Below are 14,051 nucleotides of genomic sequence, written 5' to 3' on the forward strand. Positions count from 1 at the left end.
AGAATCCGGTGTCGACGGCTCTCGCCCCTCATAGCCGACTTTCTGATGTCCCCCATTGGACGGAACTCATCATCACATCAAGTCGTAACTCAGATCAAAATAATTCATCCGGTTTGTGTGGAATTGATTTATGGTACTGGTGGGAAAAATACTTATTCTTGATAAAGACACGTATCATTATTCCTAAGCATATTGATGAAGAATATCTATAAACACGAGTGCTCTCTTCGAGATTTCTGTGTATTCATATGCTTTGTTTCCATGATTTGATGCTATAATTTCCAATCTGATTGCACACATGATTCTTCCTCTACTCCTATGTGTGGCAACAGCGGCCGCTCAGCAGGTCGCATATGGTCAATGCGGAGGTCTGAGCTGGACGGGTGCGACAACTTGTGCTGTAGGAAGCACTTGTGTTTACCAGAATGCATACTATAGTAGTGTTTTCCTGGACCATGTTGCGTTACAGCGTGCTTATTGCTTTCTCTAGGTCAGTGTGTTCCGGGAGCAGTTAGCAGTACCTCAAGCTTGAAGACAACAACGAGTGCTTCAATAACCTCGAAAACGTCTACAGCATTAACAACAAAAGTGTCTTCAACCTTGGCTTCTACTACAAAAAGTAAGAACCTGTCATATATGTGTCGTTCAGTTATATACCCCCTTCCATAAGCTTATAAAAGAATCGCTTAGGCCCCATATCGACTGCAGCCGTGGAGTATTTCATAACTTTGTACGTAATATTAAAATCATTTATCCATCCGAATTCGAATCCGACTAACTCTAAAGTCAGTGGCGACTCATACTCCCAAACATGCTTTGATCCGACTCTGACCCAACCAGCTGCTGGCAATCCCCTTGGGAATCCCAACCTTCAAGGTTACACGACCACTGGCGGGTTCAATTGGGTATGTAACCTAAAAAGCTTGAAAACACTCATTCGCTGATGCAAACCATGTAGATCGGGTATCTTGTTGAAACTTATAATGATACGCTCATGTTGTCATATAACTTTGCTTCGGGAGGCGCAACTACTAACGCATCGCTTGTTGCACCATTTGCACCCACCGTACTATCCTTCATTGATCAAGTAGATCAGTTTGTTCAATACATTCCGTCCGGGCCTTGGTCCTCTGGCAACACGCTTTTTGGCATTTGGATCGGTATTAATGATGTTGGAAACGCGTGGTATCTTTCAAATTATACAACGGTACTCGTTCAGACCATGGATTCCTACTTTACAGAGATCCAGCGAATCTACAATGTGGGAGGCCGAAACTTTCTATTTTTAACCGTTCCACGTGAGTCCCCTTCTTGATTGGGATTGAAAAGAGAATTATCAAAAACTAATGATACACAAAGCAACCCAAGATAGCCCTCTTTTCATAGCTGAAGGGACAGTTGTGCAAGCTTCTATAGCGACCGCTATATCTCAATACAATGCGGCTTTAGTTTCACGCGTAGCAGCGTTCAAAGCTGCAAATGCTGGATCTAACACTTGGGTATATGATACCCAAGTTCCTTTCTTAAACGCAATCAACAACCCTACAGCATATGGCTCGGCCGATGCCGCCTGTATAAATGCGGACGGCGTTAGCTGTTTATGGTGGAATGACTATCATCCTAGCCAGATCGTTCACAAACTAGTCGCTCAAGGGGTTGCCTCGCTCTTAAAAGGAATATTCTGGTAGATGAGAAAACTGCACGCGATAAAATTTATTCTGTGTATATTCGATTCAATCGAAACTGCCACCCAGCTTGCCTGCGTCTGAACACCCCAGCCATAGAGCATATACCCAACAGTCGCATATGCGAAACTTGCGGTAAGGTTCCAGAGACGCATTTCAGGCTCTTTGACTCCTTTATTACGGCGGGCAAGGAAAATAACAATATGATCAGATAACACTCCAGTGAAGTAACCGATAGTAGATCCGATGAGAGTTGCGAAACAAGTAAGGCCAACGGTCGTAGATGAGAAGTCATATGGATCAGAGGAAAAGATCTCTGATACAGTATTGAAGGATACTATACCAGCTGTGCATCCAAAAGCGAAGATGAACCCCGGAATGATAGCTGTAGGAAGAGATCACAGGAAGAAGGGACGTTTGAAGTAGTCCCAGTATGTTGTCGTATCATCTGACTGGTATACCCATAGCGTGAGGGTTTGTAGGTAAGTTCTTCTTGGAAACAACGAAGACGGCAATTCTGCCGAAATAGAACTGTTCGATAGCCTCGTATTTGACATCTTCAAATTTTCCTTACCCGTGCCAGAAGCCGTTTGCACAATAGTTCGATCTCGATCCGTGCCTGTGGAGAAGAATAGAAAGCGCGGAAATGTCATCTCTTCGAAGGAAAAAAATAGGCGCAAAAATACAACGCCATCGATGATACCCACAATGTACTGACTCCATCTCCATCCAGGGCCATCGGCGATGGAACCTTCAAAGATGAGACCAAGACTATGGAACGGTGAGCTTTAATCCTCGTCATTTTTATGATATCGACGAAACCTACATGGACCCAAGTTGTTGCCCGAACAGATAAACTGCAAGCATTCTGCCACGTTCATGAGCAAAAAACATGTTAAATATGGTTAATTGAATTACAGCCTGATATGCTGATGTACCCAAGCCATTCAAGATCATGGCACCCATCCACTCTCCAGTACCTTGGAATTTGCCTAGCCAAATACCGGCACACATGCAAATTAGGGTCGTAGCTAGAAACACAAATCTGTTACCAAGTCTTTTAGCTGCAGGTATCCAAAACATGTTACAGAAGCCCTATGAATTGTTTTAGAAAGAGAGCCAAATGATACTTTTGATTGCACAACTAACCAGTAGTAAGTAGTTGAGAGCTGAACTGCCACTCATGTTGGTGAGGCTAACATTCGTATCCTTGGATATGGTCTCCCAAGCAGCTGTTATTTCATGTCAGTGCATGTAGACCCGATGATCAACACCTTCTTTATGTACCTCCAAGGGTGTTTTCTCCGAAACTGAATGCACAAGCATACAGTCTGACCATAAGTCAGTTGAACTTAGTTCGGCCCCCGAATCTCTAGGCAAGTAAGAAACTTACGCAACAAGGAACAATTGGTAGTATTTCTTCCATCGCAGCCAAAGCTTGATTAGTGTCAGTAAAGCAATGATAGTCCTATTTCAGCAAAATTTCATACCAGGGGATCTCCACCACAGATCGTGGGCCGAGGAATTTTAACAATGTTCGATGAAATCCCTCCTGAGTGAGAATGATACACTGAGTGTCCAACTATATATTCAGTGAGCCATTGGAAAGATAATGAGGTGGTGAGGTGATTACCGTCGATAAGATATTCAGTACCTGGAACATCTTCGATTGTAACTTGAGACATGTTGGGTGTAGATCTGTTTACAGAGTACATTGTTGACAAAGGAGGGCATCGTTATATATGTATCTGTCGTCCGTCACTTGCATATTTTCGAATTAGGCATATCTCATGTATCCCAATAATCGATCATAGAATACCAATTGAATGGCTGATCATTTAGCTTGGCTACATCATGAAGGTCCAGGCGAGAAGCGAGCTTTACTCCACATGTGACCTTGATGTAAAAAGTGGGGGCTTGCTTCAGACTTCCCTTAGCTATCCAAGGTGGGGATAGCTTAGATCCGTCCCAACGTTGCCCCAATTGATAAGACTGTATGATTGATCCGTCTTCCTGAGACCACGATAAGAGAATTGTTCGACTCGAGTCTGGGAATAGGAATCCCGGAACAGCTCCCACATTGAATACCTTTCTTTATGCATAATATACACTCCATTTTACTCTTTGTAATCTCAATCTGATTAGAAAATAGTCAGCCAGACATAGCTAGACGATTTGTGTTGTATAGTTTATTTCAAGCGCGGAAATCATTGGGTTGTTGTTCTTCTTCTTCGAATTGAAGTAGATTAGCGATGAGTGTTTTCAACACCTTTTCCGATATGCCAGTCACAATTACTATGTATTCTGTTGTGGCCAGCTCGAAGTCTCTGCGTGTCTTGCCCATCAGAGCTCAGCCGAACGGGAAGGAACTTTAAAAACAATCTCTCAATGAAAGGACTTGACTAAGTATGGCGTCTTCCATTACCCAAGACTTAAATTTATACTAACAGGCTCAACATACTTCTCCCAGTCCCTTGTAATACTTTGCATCGTGTTCGCTAATAGAGACAAATCTCTGCGTTGCCAATCATCAACAATGACTGATCTAGTCCTCTCGAGGTTCGCAATGGTACAAGTTGACATTACTGCCAATGTACTGAGAATGAATGCTCTCCCAGACACAGATCTATTGTTAACAGTGATTATGTCATCTAGTGGATTGAGTTCCACTGCTGCGACGAAAACAGGCCATGTCAAACTTGTTACAAGGCCACTGTCTAGGCACAGGGAAATGCTTTGGAGAATATCAGGGATTCGCCTGACAACCGAAACTGTGCTAGGCGATGCATCGTACAGAGTGCAGTGAAGATATAAGATAGCCGCCTGTCGTTTCAATTCTGCCGAGTGCAAAATTACACAATCGTCATCCTGATGTACGGTCTGGACGAGACCATCGAGTCGTTGCTCCAGACCTGCGGCTTTGTTGATAAATAGCTCCTCGGAAGCACACATAGGATCTTTACGTTTCATTTTTATCAGATCTGTGATTGAACCTAATATATGGAAGAGTTCTGGGGAACAGCCCATCGATATATCAATTTCGTGAGCTTTAGACGTCCAAGCGCAACTCTTGAAATTTGGTACACCGACACATGCTGTTCGTCCCAGTACATCCTGGTATGTAAAGAACCGTTCTGAAAATGAAAAGAGGGGCTGACATTGGCTTTTTTCAGTGGCCAGTAATGTGAATTGTTTTCGGATCCGGATAATGTCGCGCGCGCCTCGAAGGTAAACTACCCACTGTTCATCACATGTATTGATGATTTCGTACAAGCACATGATCATACTTATAGTGATAATTTCGGGGTCTCTTGATATCTCTACGGAGTCTTCTTGATCGAGTCTCCCTCGCAAGAAATGAAGAGTCCGCGCCTTAAGCTGCATGGCAACCGGCCCCCAGGATGCATCTGTTTTACTCTTGTGACACGCCGAAAGTGCTAAAAGAGATTGCAGGGTAGATTGCGATGTACTCAATGCAAAAGGGAGAACTATTGTTGCGAATGGTGAGTTTGTGGACTGATTGGGAGTTGTCAGCGGACATAGACGGTCTACATAATATTGAAACAGAAGAGTTGTATTTACGTCATCCACGTGGGAAAACGATGAGATGATAGGAAATGAGACAAGGTATCTAGAAGGTATTGCTGTAGGGGCTGGAATATACTTCAACCTAGGAGAAGTAAGACTGGTGATTTCGACGGCAGTATCCATTAGTTCACGTTCAATTCCGGCTTGGTCGTCTTGATCACATGACAGCATCCTGTGAAAGTTCTCGACAGTCCCGTTTACAAAATGATGATGTGATATGTGCGGGATATAGCACTGTGTAACCATTTCAGACGAGAGATCGTAAGAAGGCGATTGATGAACATCCGAAGTCGATCCTCGGTGGTCAATTTTCTTCCATACGCCGGATCGACCAAAGGCTGCACCTCTTCTGGCAAATTCTTCCTGCCATTTCAAGACAAGGTTGTATTTGCAATCATATCCAGTACTAGCGCATCGTTGACATCTGGGCCTTTCTTCTCCGCATTTAACTTTCCTTCTTCGGCAGGTGTTGCATCCACCCAGGCTTCTGGTACGAGAGGCCTTACATTTACCCGTGTCAGGAGATTTACGTCGTGGCATGATTTACATCGAGCATTGAATTGAAGGAGGCGAGGGAAGTGAAGGAAGTGGAGAGGAGGCTTCGAAAATGTGATAGTGAGATAGCGGCTGATAAGTTTCGCCGAGCATTATATTGGTGTAAGGCTGCGAACAATTCGTCCTTGTACCAACGTAGATATAGAAAGTTGTTGAATCTCTGGCGGTGATCGTCGAGCGGAGACGGCACGATTTACACGTACAGTGGATTTTAACCAAAGCCAGACGATCAATCGATTAAGCCATTGTGAGAAATTGGAAATATTTGATACGGGGCACTGGGTAGACACACCGGAACAGATACCGTTACTCAGACTGTTTGTAAGATTATGTTTGGAGTGGGCGAGGTGGGGTACAGTTAGATAGATCGAAAGTGGGTGGGAAGGTCCAAGCGAAGTGGCATGCAGTTGTGTTTAACCTACCTATCATCTCTATTCAATATATTTTCATGAGAGTATCAACGTAGATATATATAATGGTATACCTAAACTCCTAATCGAAGAAAATGTAACCTGGTCAAATATTTCTAAATTCTAATCATGCCGACCGAACTTACTAAGTCATCTCGAATCCTCATTGTGGGAGGTGGGACTTGGGCTGTATCTACAGCTCTCCACCTAGCTCGTCGAGGTTATGTAGATGTTACAATACTCGATGCATATCCAATACCATCCCCAATATCCGCTGGGAATGATGTCAATAAGATTGTAGAACAAGGTGACTACGGCAACGGGATTTCACGAATGCATAGGAAATTCACTGACATACATAGGCTCTTTCACAGAGGGCGAAGATGATGTTTCTATGATTCTACTCAACAAAGCGACGGAAGGCTGGTTAAATGATTCAGTATTCAAACCTTACTACCATCCTACTGGGTATATTGTTGCTGCAGACACGCCAGCTGCATTGGAGCAGGTTGAAAAGCGAGAGCTGCCCGATTCAAAGTCTGGGTTTGTAAGACTAAAGACCGCGGAGGACTTCAGAAAGACGATGCCTCCCGGGGTGTTGACAGGCGACTTTCCCGGCTGGAAAGGTGCGTTCAAGTCTTCAGGTGCCGGCTGGGTACATGCTCGTAAAGCACTGGAAAGTGCAGCGAAAGAGGCTGATAGGCTTGGGGTGAAGTTCATTACCGGTTCACCTGAAGGTGCCGTCACAAGTCTCATTTATGAAGACGGAGATGTACTAGGCGTTAAGACTGCTGATGGAAAGGAACATCGGGGTGATAGGACAATACTTGCTGCTGGAGCTGGAGCCGATGCGCTTTTCGACTTCAAAGATCAGCTTCGGCCAACAGCCTGGACTCTAGGACACATCAAGATGTTGGAGGATGAAACAAAATTGTACAAAAACCTGCCAGTTCTCTTCAATATAGAGAAAGGATTTTTCATGGAACCGGACGAGGACAATCACGAGCTCAAGATATGTGATGAGCATCCTGGCTACTGCAACTGGGTAAGTCCATTTGTTACCTAGTCTTGCTATGGGGAGAAAAGTTCAGAACACCAGAAAGGAAGCCTAGAAGGGTTTTTGATTTTTGCACCTCCATATGAGGGTTGAAGAAACCAAATCCTCAGATTTGAATCGGCGTTTCAAAAAGTATTGCACATGGCGTTTTGAAGAGTATTGCACATTGGAGATATGCAAGCTTGGTCTTCGACCTTTCTCCTAGTCTTGAAAAAGTTTCAGCTAAAAGCAACACCCCTAAATTCAACATGGTAGTAAGGGCTGACGAACTATGTTTCAGATCACAGGCCCAGATGGCAAAACCAGGAGCATTCCATTTTCAAAACAACAGATCCCTATAGATTCGTCCAAGAGAATTCGACAATTTCTGCTAGAAACCATGCCTCATCTCGCAGATCGTCCGTTATCCTTTGCTCGAATATGTTGGTGCGCTGATACCCCTGACCGGGCATTTCTCATCGATATTCCTCCGGGATACGCTTCGCTAATTCTGGCGGTTGGCGGAAGCGGGCACGGCTTTATGCACATTACTTCAGTTGGAGGATTCGTTGCCGATTTGATGGAAGGGGTACTAGATCCAAAGCTGAAGCACGCCTTCCGATGGCGACCTGAAACGGCAGTGGATAGGAATTGGAAGGATTTACAAGGAAGATTTGGGGGACCAAATGAAATTATGGACTTTCAAGACGTCAGAGAATGGACGGACCTCCCTACTAAATAGAGCTGCATATCGTGGCATATGATACATGCAAAGCCCTTGGAAATCTTATGGAACCCGCGCGCGCATTATTGTGCTGAGATTGTTACGAAAAGTCTATACACTATGAACATGTTTCCGGCTCAGATACAGGTTTATAAATCATTTGCTTACTAATGTCAATGAATAGCTATGCAGAATTATTCGTTATAATTTTAGGCTTTCGGATCGTAGGAGTCTTGTGTCACATGATGCCCTTGAATCTATCTCTCGCTGGACTTTCAGCTCTAGAAATTGACTCAAATTGACAGATTTAATATGTTCATCTCACCTATGGACTCGCTCTATGTACCTATGTATGGTGTAAATCTCCTTGAGCACCCCAACAAATCTTTTATAGTCACTTGTGTTAATCTTCTTCATAGATCTCCTGCTGCATCTGCCGTTCCCATATTCGATTCGCTGACTCAACAATCTTTGTCGCTTTCGCAAGAAGTTTGGCATGGTACTTTTCCTCATCATCGGACGCCAGCCGCAACTTTTTCGGCTGGGCCATCAAAAGTACTGGTATTAGTTCCTTCGAGTCTGCACCTGCAACCGCCCCAACTGTTTTATAGCCGTTGTCCCAGAAGATCCTTGCTGTTCGACTTTTGATGAATGTAATTTCTGCTAGTGCGAGTAGGTCGGATTTAGCGCCTATTGCTTGTTAGGTAAGCGAGTAAGAACATTCGGAAACTCATTTTTTATAAAAAAAAATCTGAATTGTCTACACAATTATTGTGACAAAATGAAGAACATACCAGCTTTTAGACGATCGGAGAAGTGATCAAGCACCGCAGCTAGTGCTCCCCAATCCATCTTCTCACAGAACTTTATCATTCCTGCAGCAAAGCCATGACACGTTTGCGCCAAATTCTGTATGATTCCTCGTGGTAAGTCGTATTTGCGAGCAACGGCATGAACTGGAATTTCATCACAAAGATCTCGTAGTTGTAAAGCGGTATAAAATCTCTTGTATACCCTGGCGATCTCGATTTCTTCTGGAGTGGACTCTCTCATCGATCCCCCTTGTGCCCTGACAGAAGTCAAATGTTGAGCAATAGATAAACTTATAGCAGCCAATGAACTTACATTTTATTAATCAATGACGGCTTAAGTCCTACGAAACCAAGAACTCTCAAGTTACTCTCGTCAAGCATATCAACTTCCTTACGGAAGATTTGCCAGTTGATATTGCCCTGCGTAGTCTGAACGGGCGTGAAGGTGTAAAGCACATGCATTTCGCCATCTAGTACAAAGGCTTCCAGAGATCTTCGTAATTCTTTATGAACGAACAAGCCATCCTCGGGAGCGAGAGAAGAAGCCACAACAGCTTGACCCAGACGTGTAGCTTCGTATGAATAGGTTTTTGTCTGTTCTACGAGTTTACTTTCCAGTAAATCTTTAAGGGTTATTTCAACCATTGATTTTAATTCTTTCTGATCGATCGTATGACAGAGGAGAGTTTTTTTCACATAGTCGTCGATCGATTCGCTGCTTGTAGCTAACTTTGTAGTTATTACTTCAAGTAAGGCTCTGTCTACCTATTAGTTCTAATACCTAATGAGGATTTATAAGAGGGTTTTTACCGTTTTATACCTCGCTTGCCTGGCACCAGGCAGCTCTCAACTGAAGGTATTTCGGCTTCCATGAGCTCCGCGACGGCCTCGAGGTCAGACTTTTGACAACAGAGATATGTTTCGCCAATTTCATCCTTCCCTTTGCGTCCAGCTCTACCTCTCATCTGTCGACTAGAATGATTAGCATTTATAGTCAATTGTGACAAGTAAGGTACTCACAGCATTGAAGGGCCGACTAGATCAGATCCCATTCTAGCGCCATGCAATATAACCCGCCCTATTGAATTGTCAGTCTCCGTAGTACGTTCGGATCAACAAACACTGAATGATTGTATTGAAATTATCAGAAGCTTCTTGGGATCGAAAGATAACTCACGGGCGGGAAGATTGATACCGGCCGCAAGACTGCAGGTCGCTACCATGACTTTCAATACGCCTTCATCGTAGGCAGCTGCGACCAAGTCGCGCTCCTCTGTAGTCAGACCAGCATCTGTGGGTGCGCGTCAGAGAAATTCAAAGATTAGAGGATGGAAAATACATACGATGAAAGGCCACGCCCGCTAAGACTGTCTTTTCAAGCACTTGATCAAGACCGCTACTTGTGTCTCTTAAGTCATTTAGAAGATCGCGTCGTCTGTTCATCAAGAGCGGGTCAATAGCATCCATTGAAGGAAGCACTTGGCTTATCAGAAGTGCATCCCTTTCACAACCCAGTCGACCTGTTATTTGGTAGGCTTAGTATTACGATACGGCAGAGGAGACAAACGGACCAACTTACTGCTGCAAAATACTAGCACACCGTAGCCACTTCTGGCGGTTTCATTGGCTAAAGCAACGACCGAGTTTGTCAAGGGATTGCTAAGCTCTTTATGCTGTGAGGTCTGTATTCGCCTATGAGGACCCGGAAGTGTCTGCGTCGAGTTGCCTGAGTTCTGAGAGTTTAGTTGCGAAGCTGTCTTGTAGAACCTGTTCGAACTAGAAGCCGGATATACAGCATTTTCAAAGACAAGGTGCTCTTCTACAGGAACAGCCCTGTAGTTAGAAATGTAAAATTTGGCATTATTGAGCCATTTAGCGAGCAAGTCTGCATTCTTCGTTTGGTCAGACAACTCTTACCATAAGACAACCACAAACACAAAGAAAGAGTTAGACTTACATCGAGTGTCGCGCTCATGCCAACGATCTGTACGCCTTGTTCTAAGCTAAGCAGTTTTGTAGCCATTAACTCCAATATATATCCACGGCTTTCATCATTTATGAAATGTATCTCGTCAATGACTACAACACCAAGATTTCCGATGGAGCAGTCATCAATGGCCGCGTTGACAAGCGAGTTTGCCTATAAATATTAGCCAATGAGTGTGAATGCGAAAGCATTTATATCGACGCACCTTCTCAATGGTGCACACAGCAATGTCCATATCAGCCCATGTTGCGTTTGACTTGCTGCCACCATAGAAGCCTGTAACCCTAATGGAGTTTTCATCCCCTCGGTTTCGCCACATGGATGGCCATTTTGATTCCCGCACAGAGGTCTCTTTGCAGATCCCCTGGACAATTCTTCGGAGCCATCGAAGTTTCTCTTGAACCAATGCAACGTAAGGCAATACTAATAGAGCTTTCTTCTCCGGATTTTGTATTATCTTCTTGAGCATGAGGACATCTGCAACAAGTGACTTTCCGCCCCCTGTAGGAGCAGTATAGACCAAGTTGCGTTGTCCAGCAAGGGCACCACTACGAAGGAGACATTCGGATTGCCATGGGTATATAGATTTGACTCCTAGGGCAGCAAAGTTTTCGACTAGTTGATTTGGTAATTGATATGCAGGGTGCGATAGATCAAGCAAGGGATTCAGTGTAGGGGTTGGCGTTAAAGCCAGATGCCTTCTTTGTGAATACTCGGAATATTTCTGGACAGTAACATTATCAATTTCACTTGCTTTCAAAGCACCCGGATGTGTATTTTTGAGATTTGGGCGCTTAAAATCTCTCTGCCTAGTGAGGTCAGTTTCGATATGGGGATGATTAGCGGGAGATGGTGTTTCCCGTGATTCTTTGGAATCATTCGACTCATCAAATGTTCTTTTCACAGCAACGCGGGAAATTGTTGTAGACGCAACCCTTGTTGCATCTATGGTAGTTTTGTGATACAGACCAGACGGGGTTGCATTAGACTTCTTCATTTCCACGTTGGGTTGAGGTCAAGTGGATAGAAGATATTCTGCAAAGAAACATGAAGAAAGCAACAAGCCATTAAGACGCAAACCCAAAGGAAAGATAGAAGGCGATCATTAAAATGATAGACGTGAGTAGGTACTTAGAGAAGGTTACCAAAAAGGGATTTTGACGCCAGGTTGTACTGTAGCAAAATACTAGAAGTATCTATGTACCTAGAGTAGCCAGGGTAGATATGTAGTTCTGAATCCCGGAGAACTTTCTGTGACTTTTTTGGGAGGGAAGGGCCAAATTGATTGTGATTTGGTAACCTTACGGAGCCATGTACCCAATTGGAAGAATCAGTTATTTGTAAGCAAGCAAAAGAATGAGTCAGTGAATGATGACAAGAAATACTTCTTCCAACCTTTGTTCGATTACACCAATTCGGCCGGTGAGAATCTTTTTTTCTTTTCTTTCGTTTTTGTTTTTGACTGGCAACACAATGGATGGCTGACGATGAGATGGAAGGCTCCATGGATGGAGGGAGGTCCATCAATTGATGCAACTTGAATGGTGGGGAGAGTTGAAAAAGCTACACGTGATTGATCCAAGCCAGCCATCGGTGTGCCGGGGCTTCCAAGTTTGAGCTAGCAAGGATATCTCTCACTACCCCCGCTTGTAAAGTGGAGACTTCAAGCATTTTGGAAGTTCGAGATCAAAAAAAGTTCGATTGATGGATGGATCTATCGAGTGGATGTTACTCTGTTCATTGTTCTACCTGATGGTTCTGTAACACCAAATTTACCTAGCACGCACGGCTATGACTCGAGCAATCAATTGTTGGCATTGGAGCAAATGAACTGCTGCAACGCATGGGAGGAGTAAGTAGTCAGTATTTGGGATCCAAGGTATTGAGTGCGTGACTTTGTATGTTTTGGACGATATCAAAGTGATGATTATTTTATTTTCTCTTCAGTCCTATATATATATATATATATATACTAGGTATATCAATTATCCTTTCCACCCTTTTGGTGGAATCATATAAACTGTGTGGTGTGCATGTGTGCATGTGTGCGTGGGTGTATATATTATATATATGTTATATATATATGCATGCTAGGTAGGTATCTACCAGGTATCTGCTTTGGATACACCTATTCACCTAGGACGTCCAAGAGAATCTAGATAATAAACGTGATATATATCAGGAATGGAATTCTTCAAGTCGCCTCCCGCCTCTTTTTCTCCCATACATATCCAGCGGGAAAGGGAAGAAAGGGCTGTGAATTCTATGCAGGCACCAATTAGCGCCGCACCATATCGTTTTGTTTCGCCAACAAAAAACTCCCATTCCCATTCCCATTCTCATTCCCATTCCCATCTTTTCTTACCTACATACATCCATCCACATACATACTACCTAGGTACTTACTTACTAGCATCGCTTCATGCCATGCTTCCTTCGTGCCTCACGCCTGTCTTTCTTCATCAACAACCAGTGATCATCATCACCATCACCATTTGTTACAACGATTATTTATCATTGCTTCAGTCAATGTTCTTGGACAGTACCTACTGATTACCACCACTGGATCGCTTCCTCTCCCTGAACATTGACATCCGGAAAAAGAGTCTGTGGACTAGAACTGGACCGGAATAGACTGAACTACTCACCTACCTGGTAGTAATATCTATCTGATCTGTATCCTCTTCCAAAAGCTTACCCATATCCGTGCAACCCACCCCATCTATTCTTACCAACTTAAATATCTTCCTGGTACCTACCTACCTACCTACCTATCCAATATCTCTCTTCAAATATACGGCAAGGTATAGAACCACCTTTTACAACCATCACATTGCTCCTACCACCCAACTGTCCTCCACCCATTTCACATTTAGCTTTCACCCAAACCTCAAATTTCTACCAAATCATTCATCCAAAACTTTATAATTCCTGTTAGGTCACACTTTCGGAACCTTTAATTCACGTCAACATCATCTTATTACATCCTCCAACTGCAAAGACCAATATATTACCCAATTTAGATCATTTGTCCAGGGTTGGTGCCTCTCTCCAGTTAATATATATGTTCTTGAGATCTCACAAATAGCCTCGTCTTTAGTTCTACTCATTGTCATCCTGTGGTCCTTCCGCATCCACCCTTTCTACGATATCAAAAAATCCCACCCCCAACTATATTGTTCTCCATCTTTCAAATCGATTCATATCTAAGAAATTTCATAACCTCGAACCTCTCTGATGGGTCGAGAGCTCGC

At 43.6% G+C, this 14,051-nt stretch overlaps 5 protein-coding genes across 5 annotated transcripts; 2 read left to right on the forward strand and 3 right to left on the reverse strand.

Moving 5' to 3' along the window:
• Positions 1-298: 298 nt before the first annotated feature.
• Positions 299-1,688, forward strand: EAF02_009231 (uncharacterized protein; the record flags this gene model as incomplete). The annotated part of the gene is made up of 6 exons (XM_038905279.1): positions 299-437; positions 491-619; positions 691-730; positions 791-905; positions 959-1,298; positions 1,360-1,688. 6 exons carry the CDS (start codon positions 299-301, stop codon positions 1,686-1,688), a joined length of 1,092 nt encoding a protein of 363 aa, XP_038754732.1.
• A 395-nt stretch (positions 1,689-2,083) lies between these two features.
• Positions 2,084-3,370, reverse strand: EAF02_009232 (uncharacterized protein; the record flags this gene model as incomplete). The annotated part of the gene is made up of 7 exons (XM_038905280.1): positions 2,084-2,456; positions 2,512-2,780; positions 2,835-2,917; positions 2,973-3,016; positions 3,079-3,122; positions 3,176-3,267; positions 3,319-3,370. The coding sequence occupies 7 exons, from the start codon at positions 3,368-3,370 to the stop codon at positions 2,084-2,086; spliced, it is 957 nt and encodes a 318-aa protein (XP_038754733.1).
• Positions 3,371-4,106: 736 nt separating this feature from the next.
• EAF02_009233 (uncharacterized protein) lies at positions 4,107-5,813 on the reverse strand (the record flags this gene model as incomplete). The annotated part of the gene is made up of 1 exon (XM_038905281.1): positions 4,107-5,813. The coding sequence occupies one exon, from the start codon at positions 5,811-5,813 to the stop codon at positions 4,107-4,109; it is 1,707 nt and encodes a 568-aa protein (XP_038754734.1).
• Positions 5,814-6,367: 554 nt separating this feature from the next.
• On the forward strand, positions 6,368-8,016 carry EAF02_009234 (uncharacterized protein; the record flags this gene model as incomplete). The annotated part of the gene is made up of 3 exons (XM_038905282.1): positions 6,368-6,545; positions 6,601-7,283; positions 7,576-8,016. The coding sequence occupies 3 exons, from the start codon at positions 6,368-6,370 to the stop codon at positions 8,014-8,016; spliced, it is 1,302 nt and encodes a 433-aa protein (XP_038754735.1).
• A 385-nt stretch (positions 8,017-8,401) lies between these two features.
• On the reverse strand, positions 8,402-11,794 carry EAF02_009235 (uncharacterized protein; the record flags this gene model as incomplete). Its single annotated transcript, XM_038905283.1, has 10 exons — positions 8,402-8,688; positions 8,793-9,067; positions 9,124-9,567; positions 9,621-9,782; positions 9,831-9,888; positions 9,988-10,101; positions 10,154-10,330; positions 10,390-10,702; positions 10,768-10,950; positions 11,003-11,794. 10 exons carry the CDS (start codon positions 11,792-11,794, stop codon positions 8,402-8,404), a joined length of 2,805 nt encoding a protein of 934 aa, XP_038754736.1.
• Positions 11,795-14,051: the final 2,257 nt, after the last annotated feature.

This window comes from Botrytis sinoallii (assembly GCF_014898435.1).
Source record: "Botrytis sinoallii strain Bc 23 chromosome Unknown BSIN_019, whole genome shotgun sequence".
In the NCBI taxonomy this organism is placed as follows: Eukaryota; Fungi; Ascomycota; class Leotiomycetes; order Helotiales; family Sclerotiniaceae; genus Botrytis; species Botrytis sinoallii.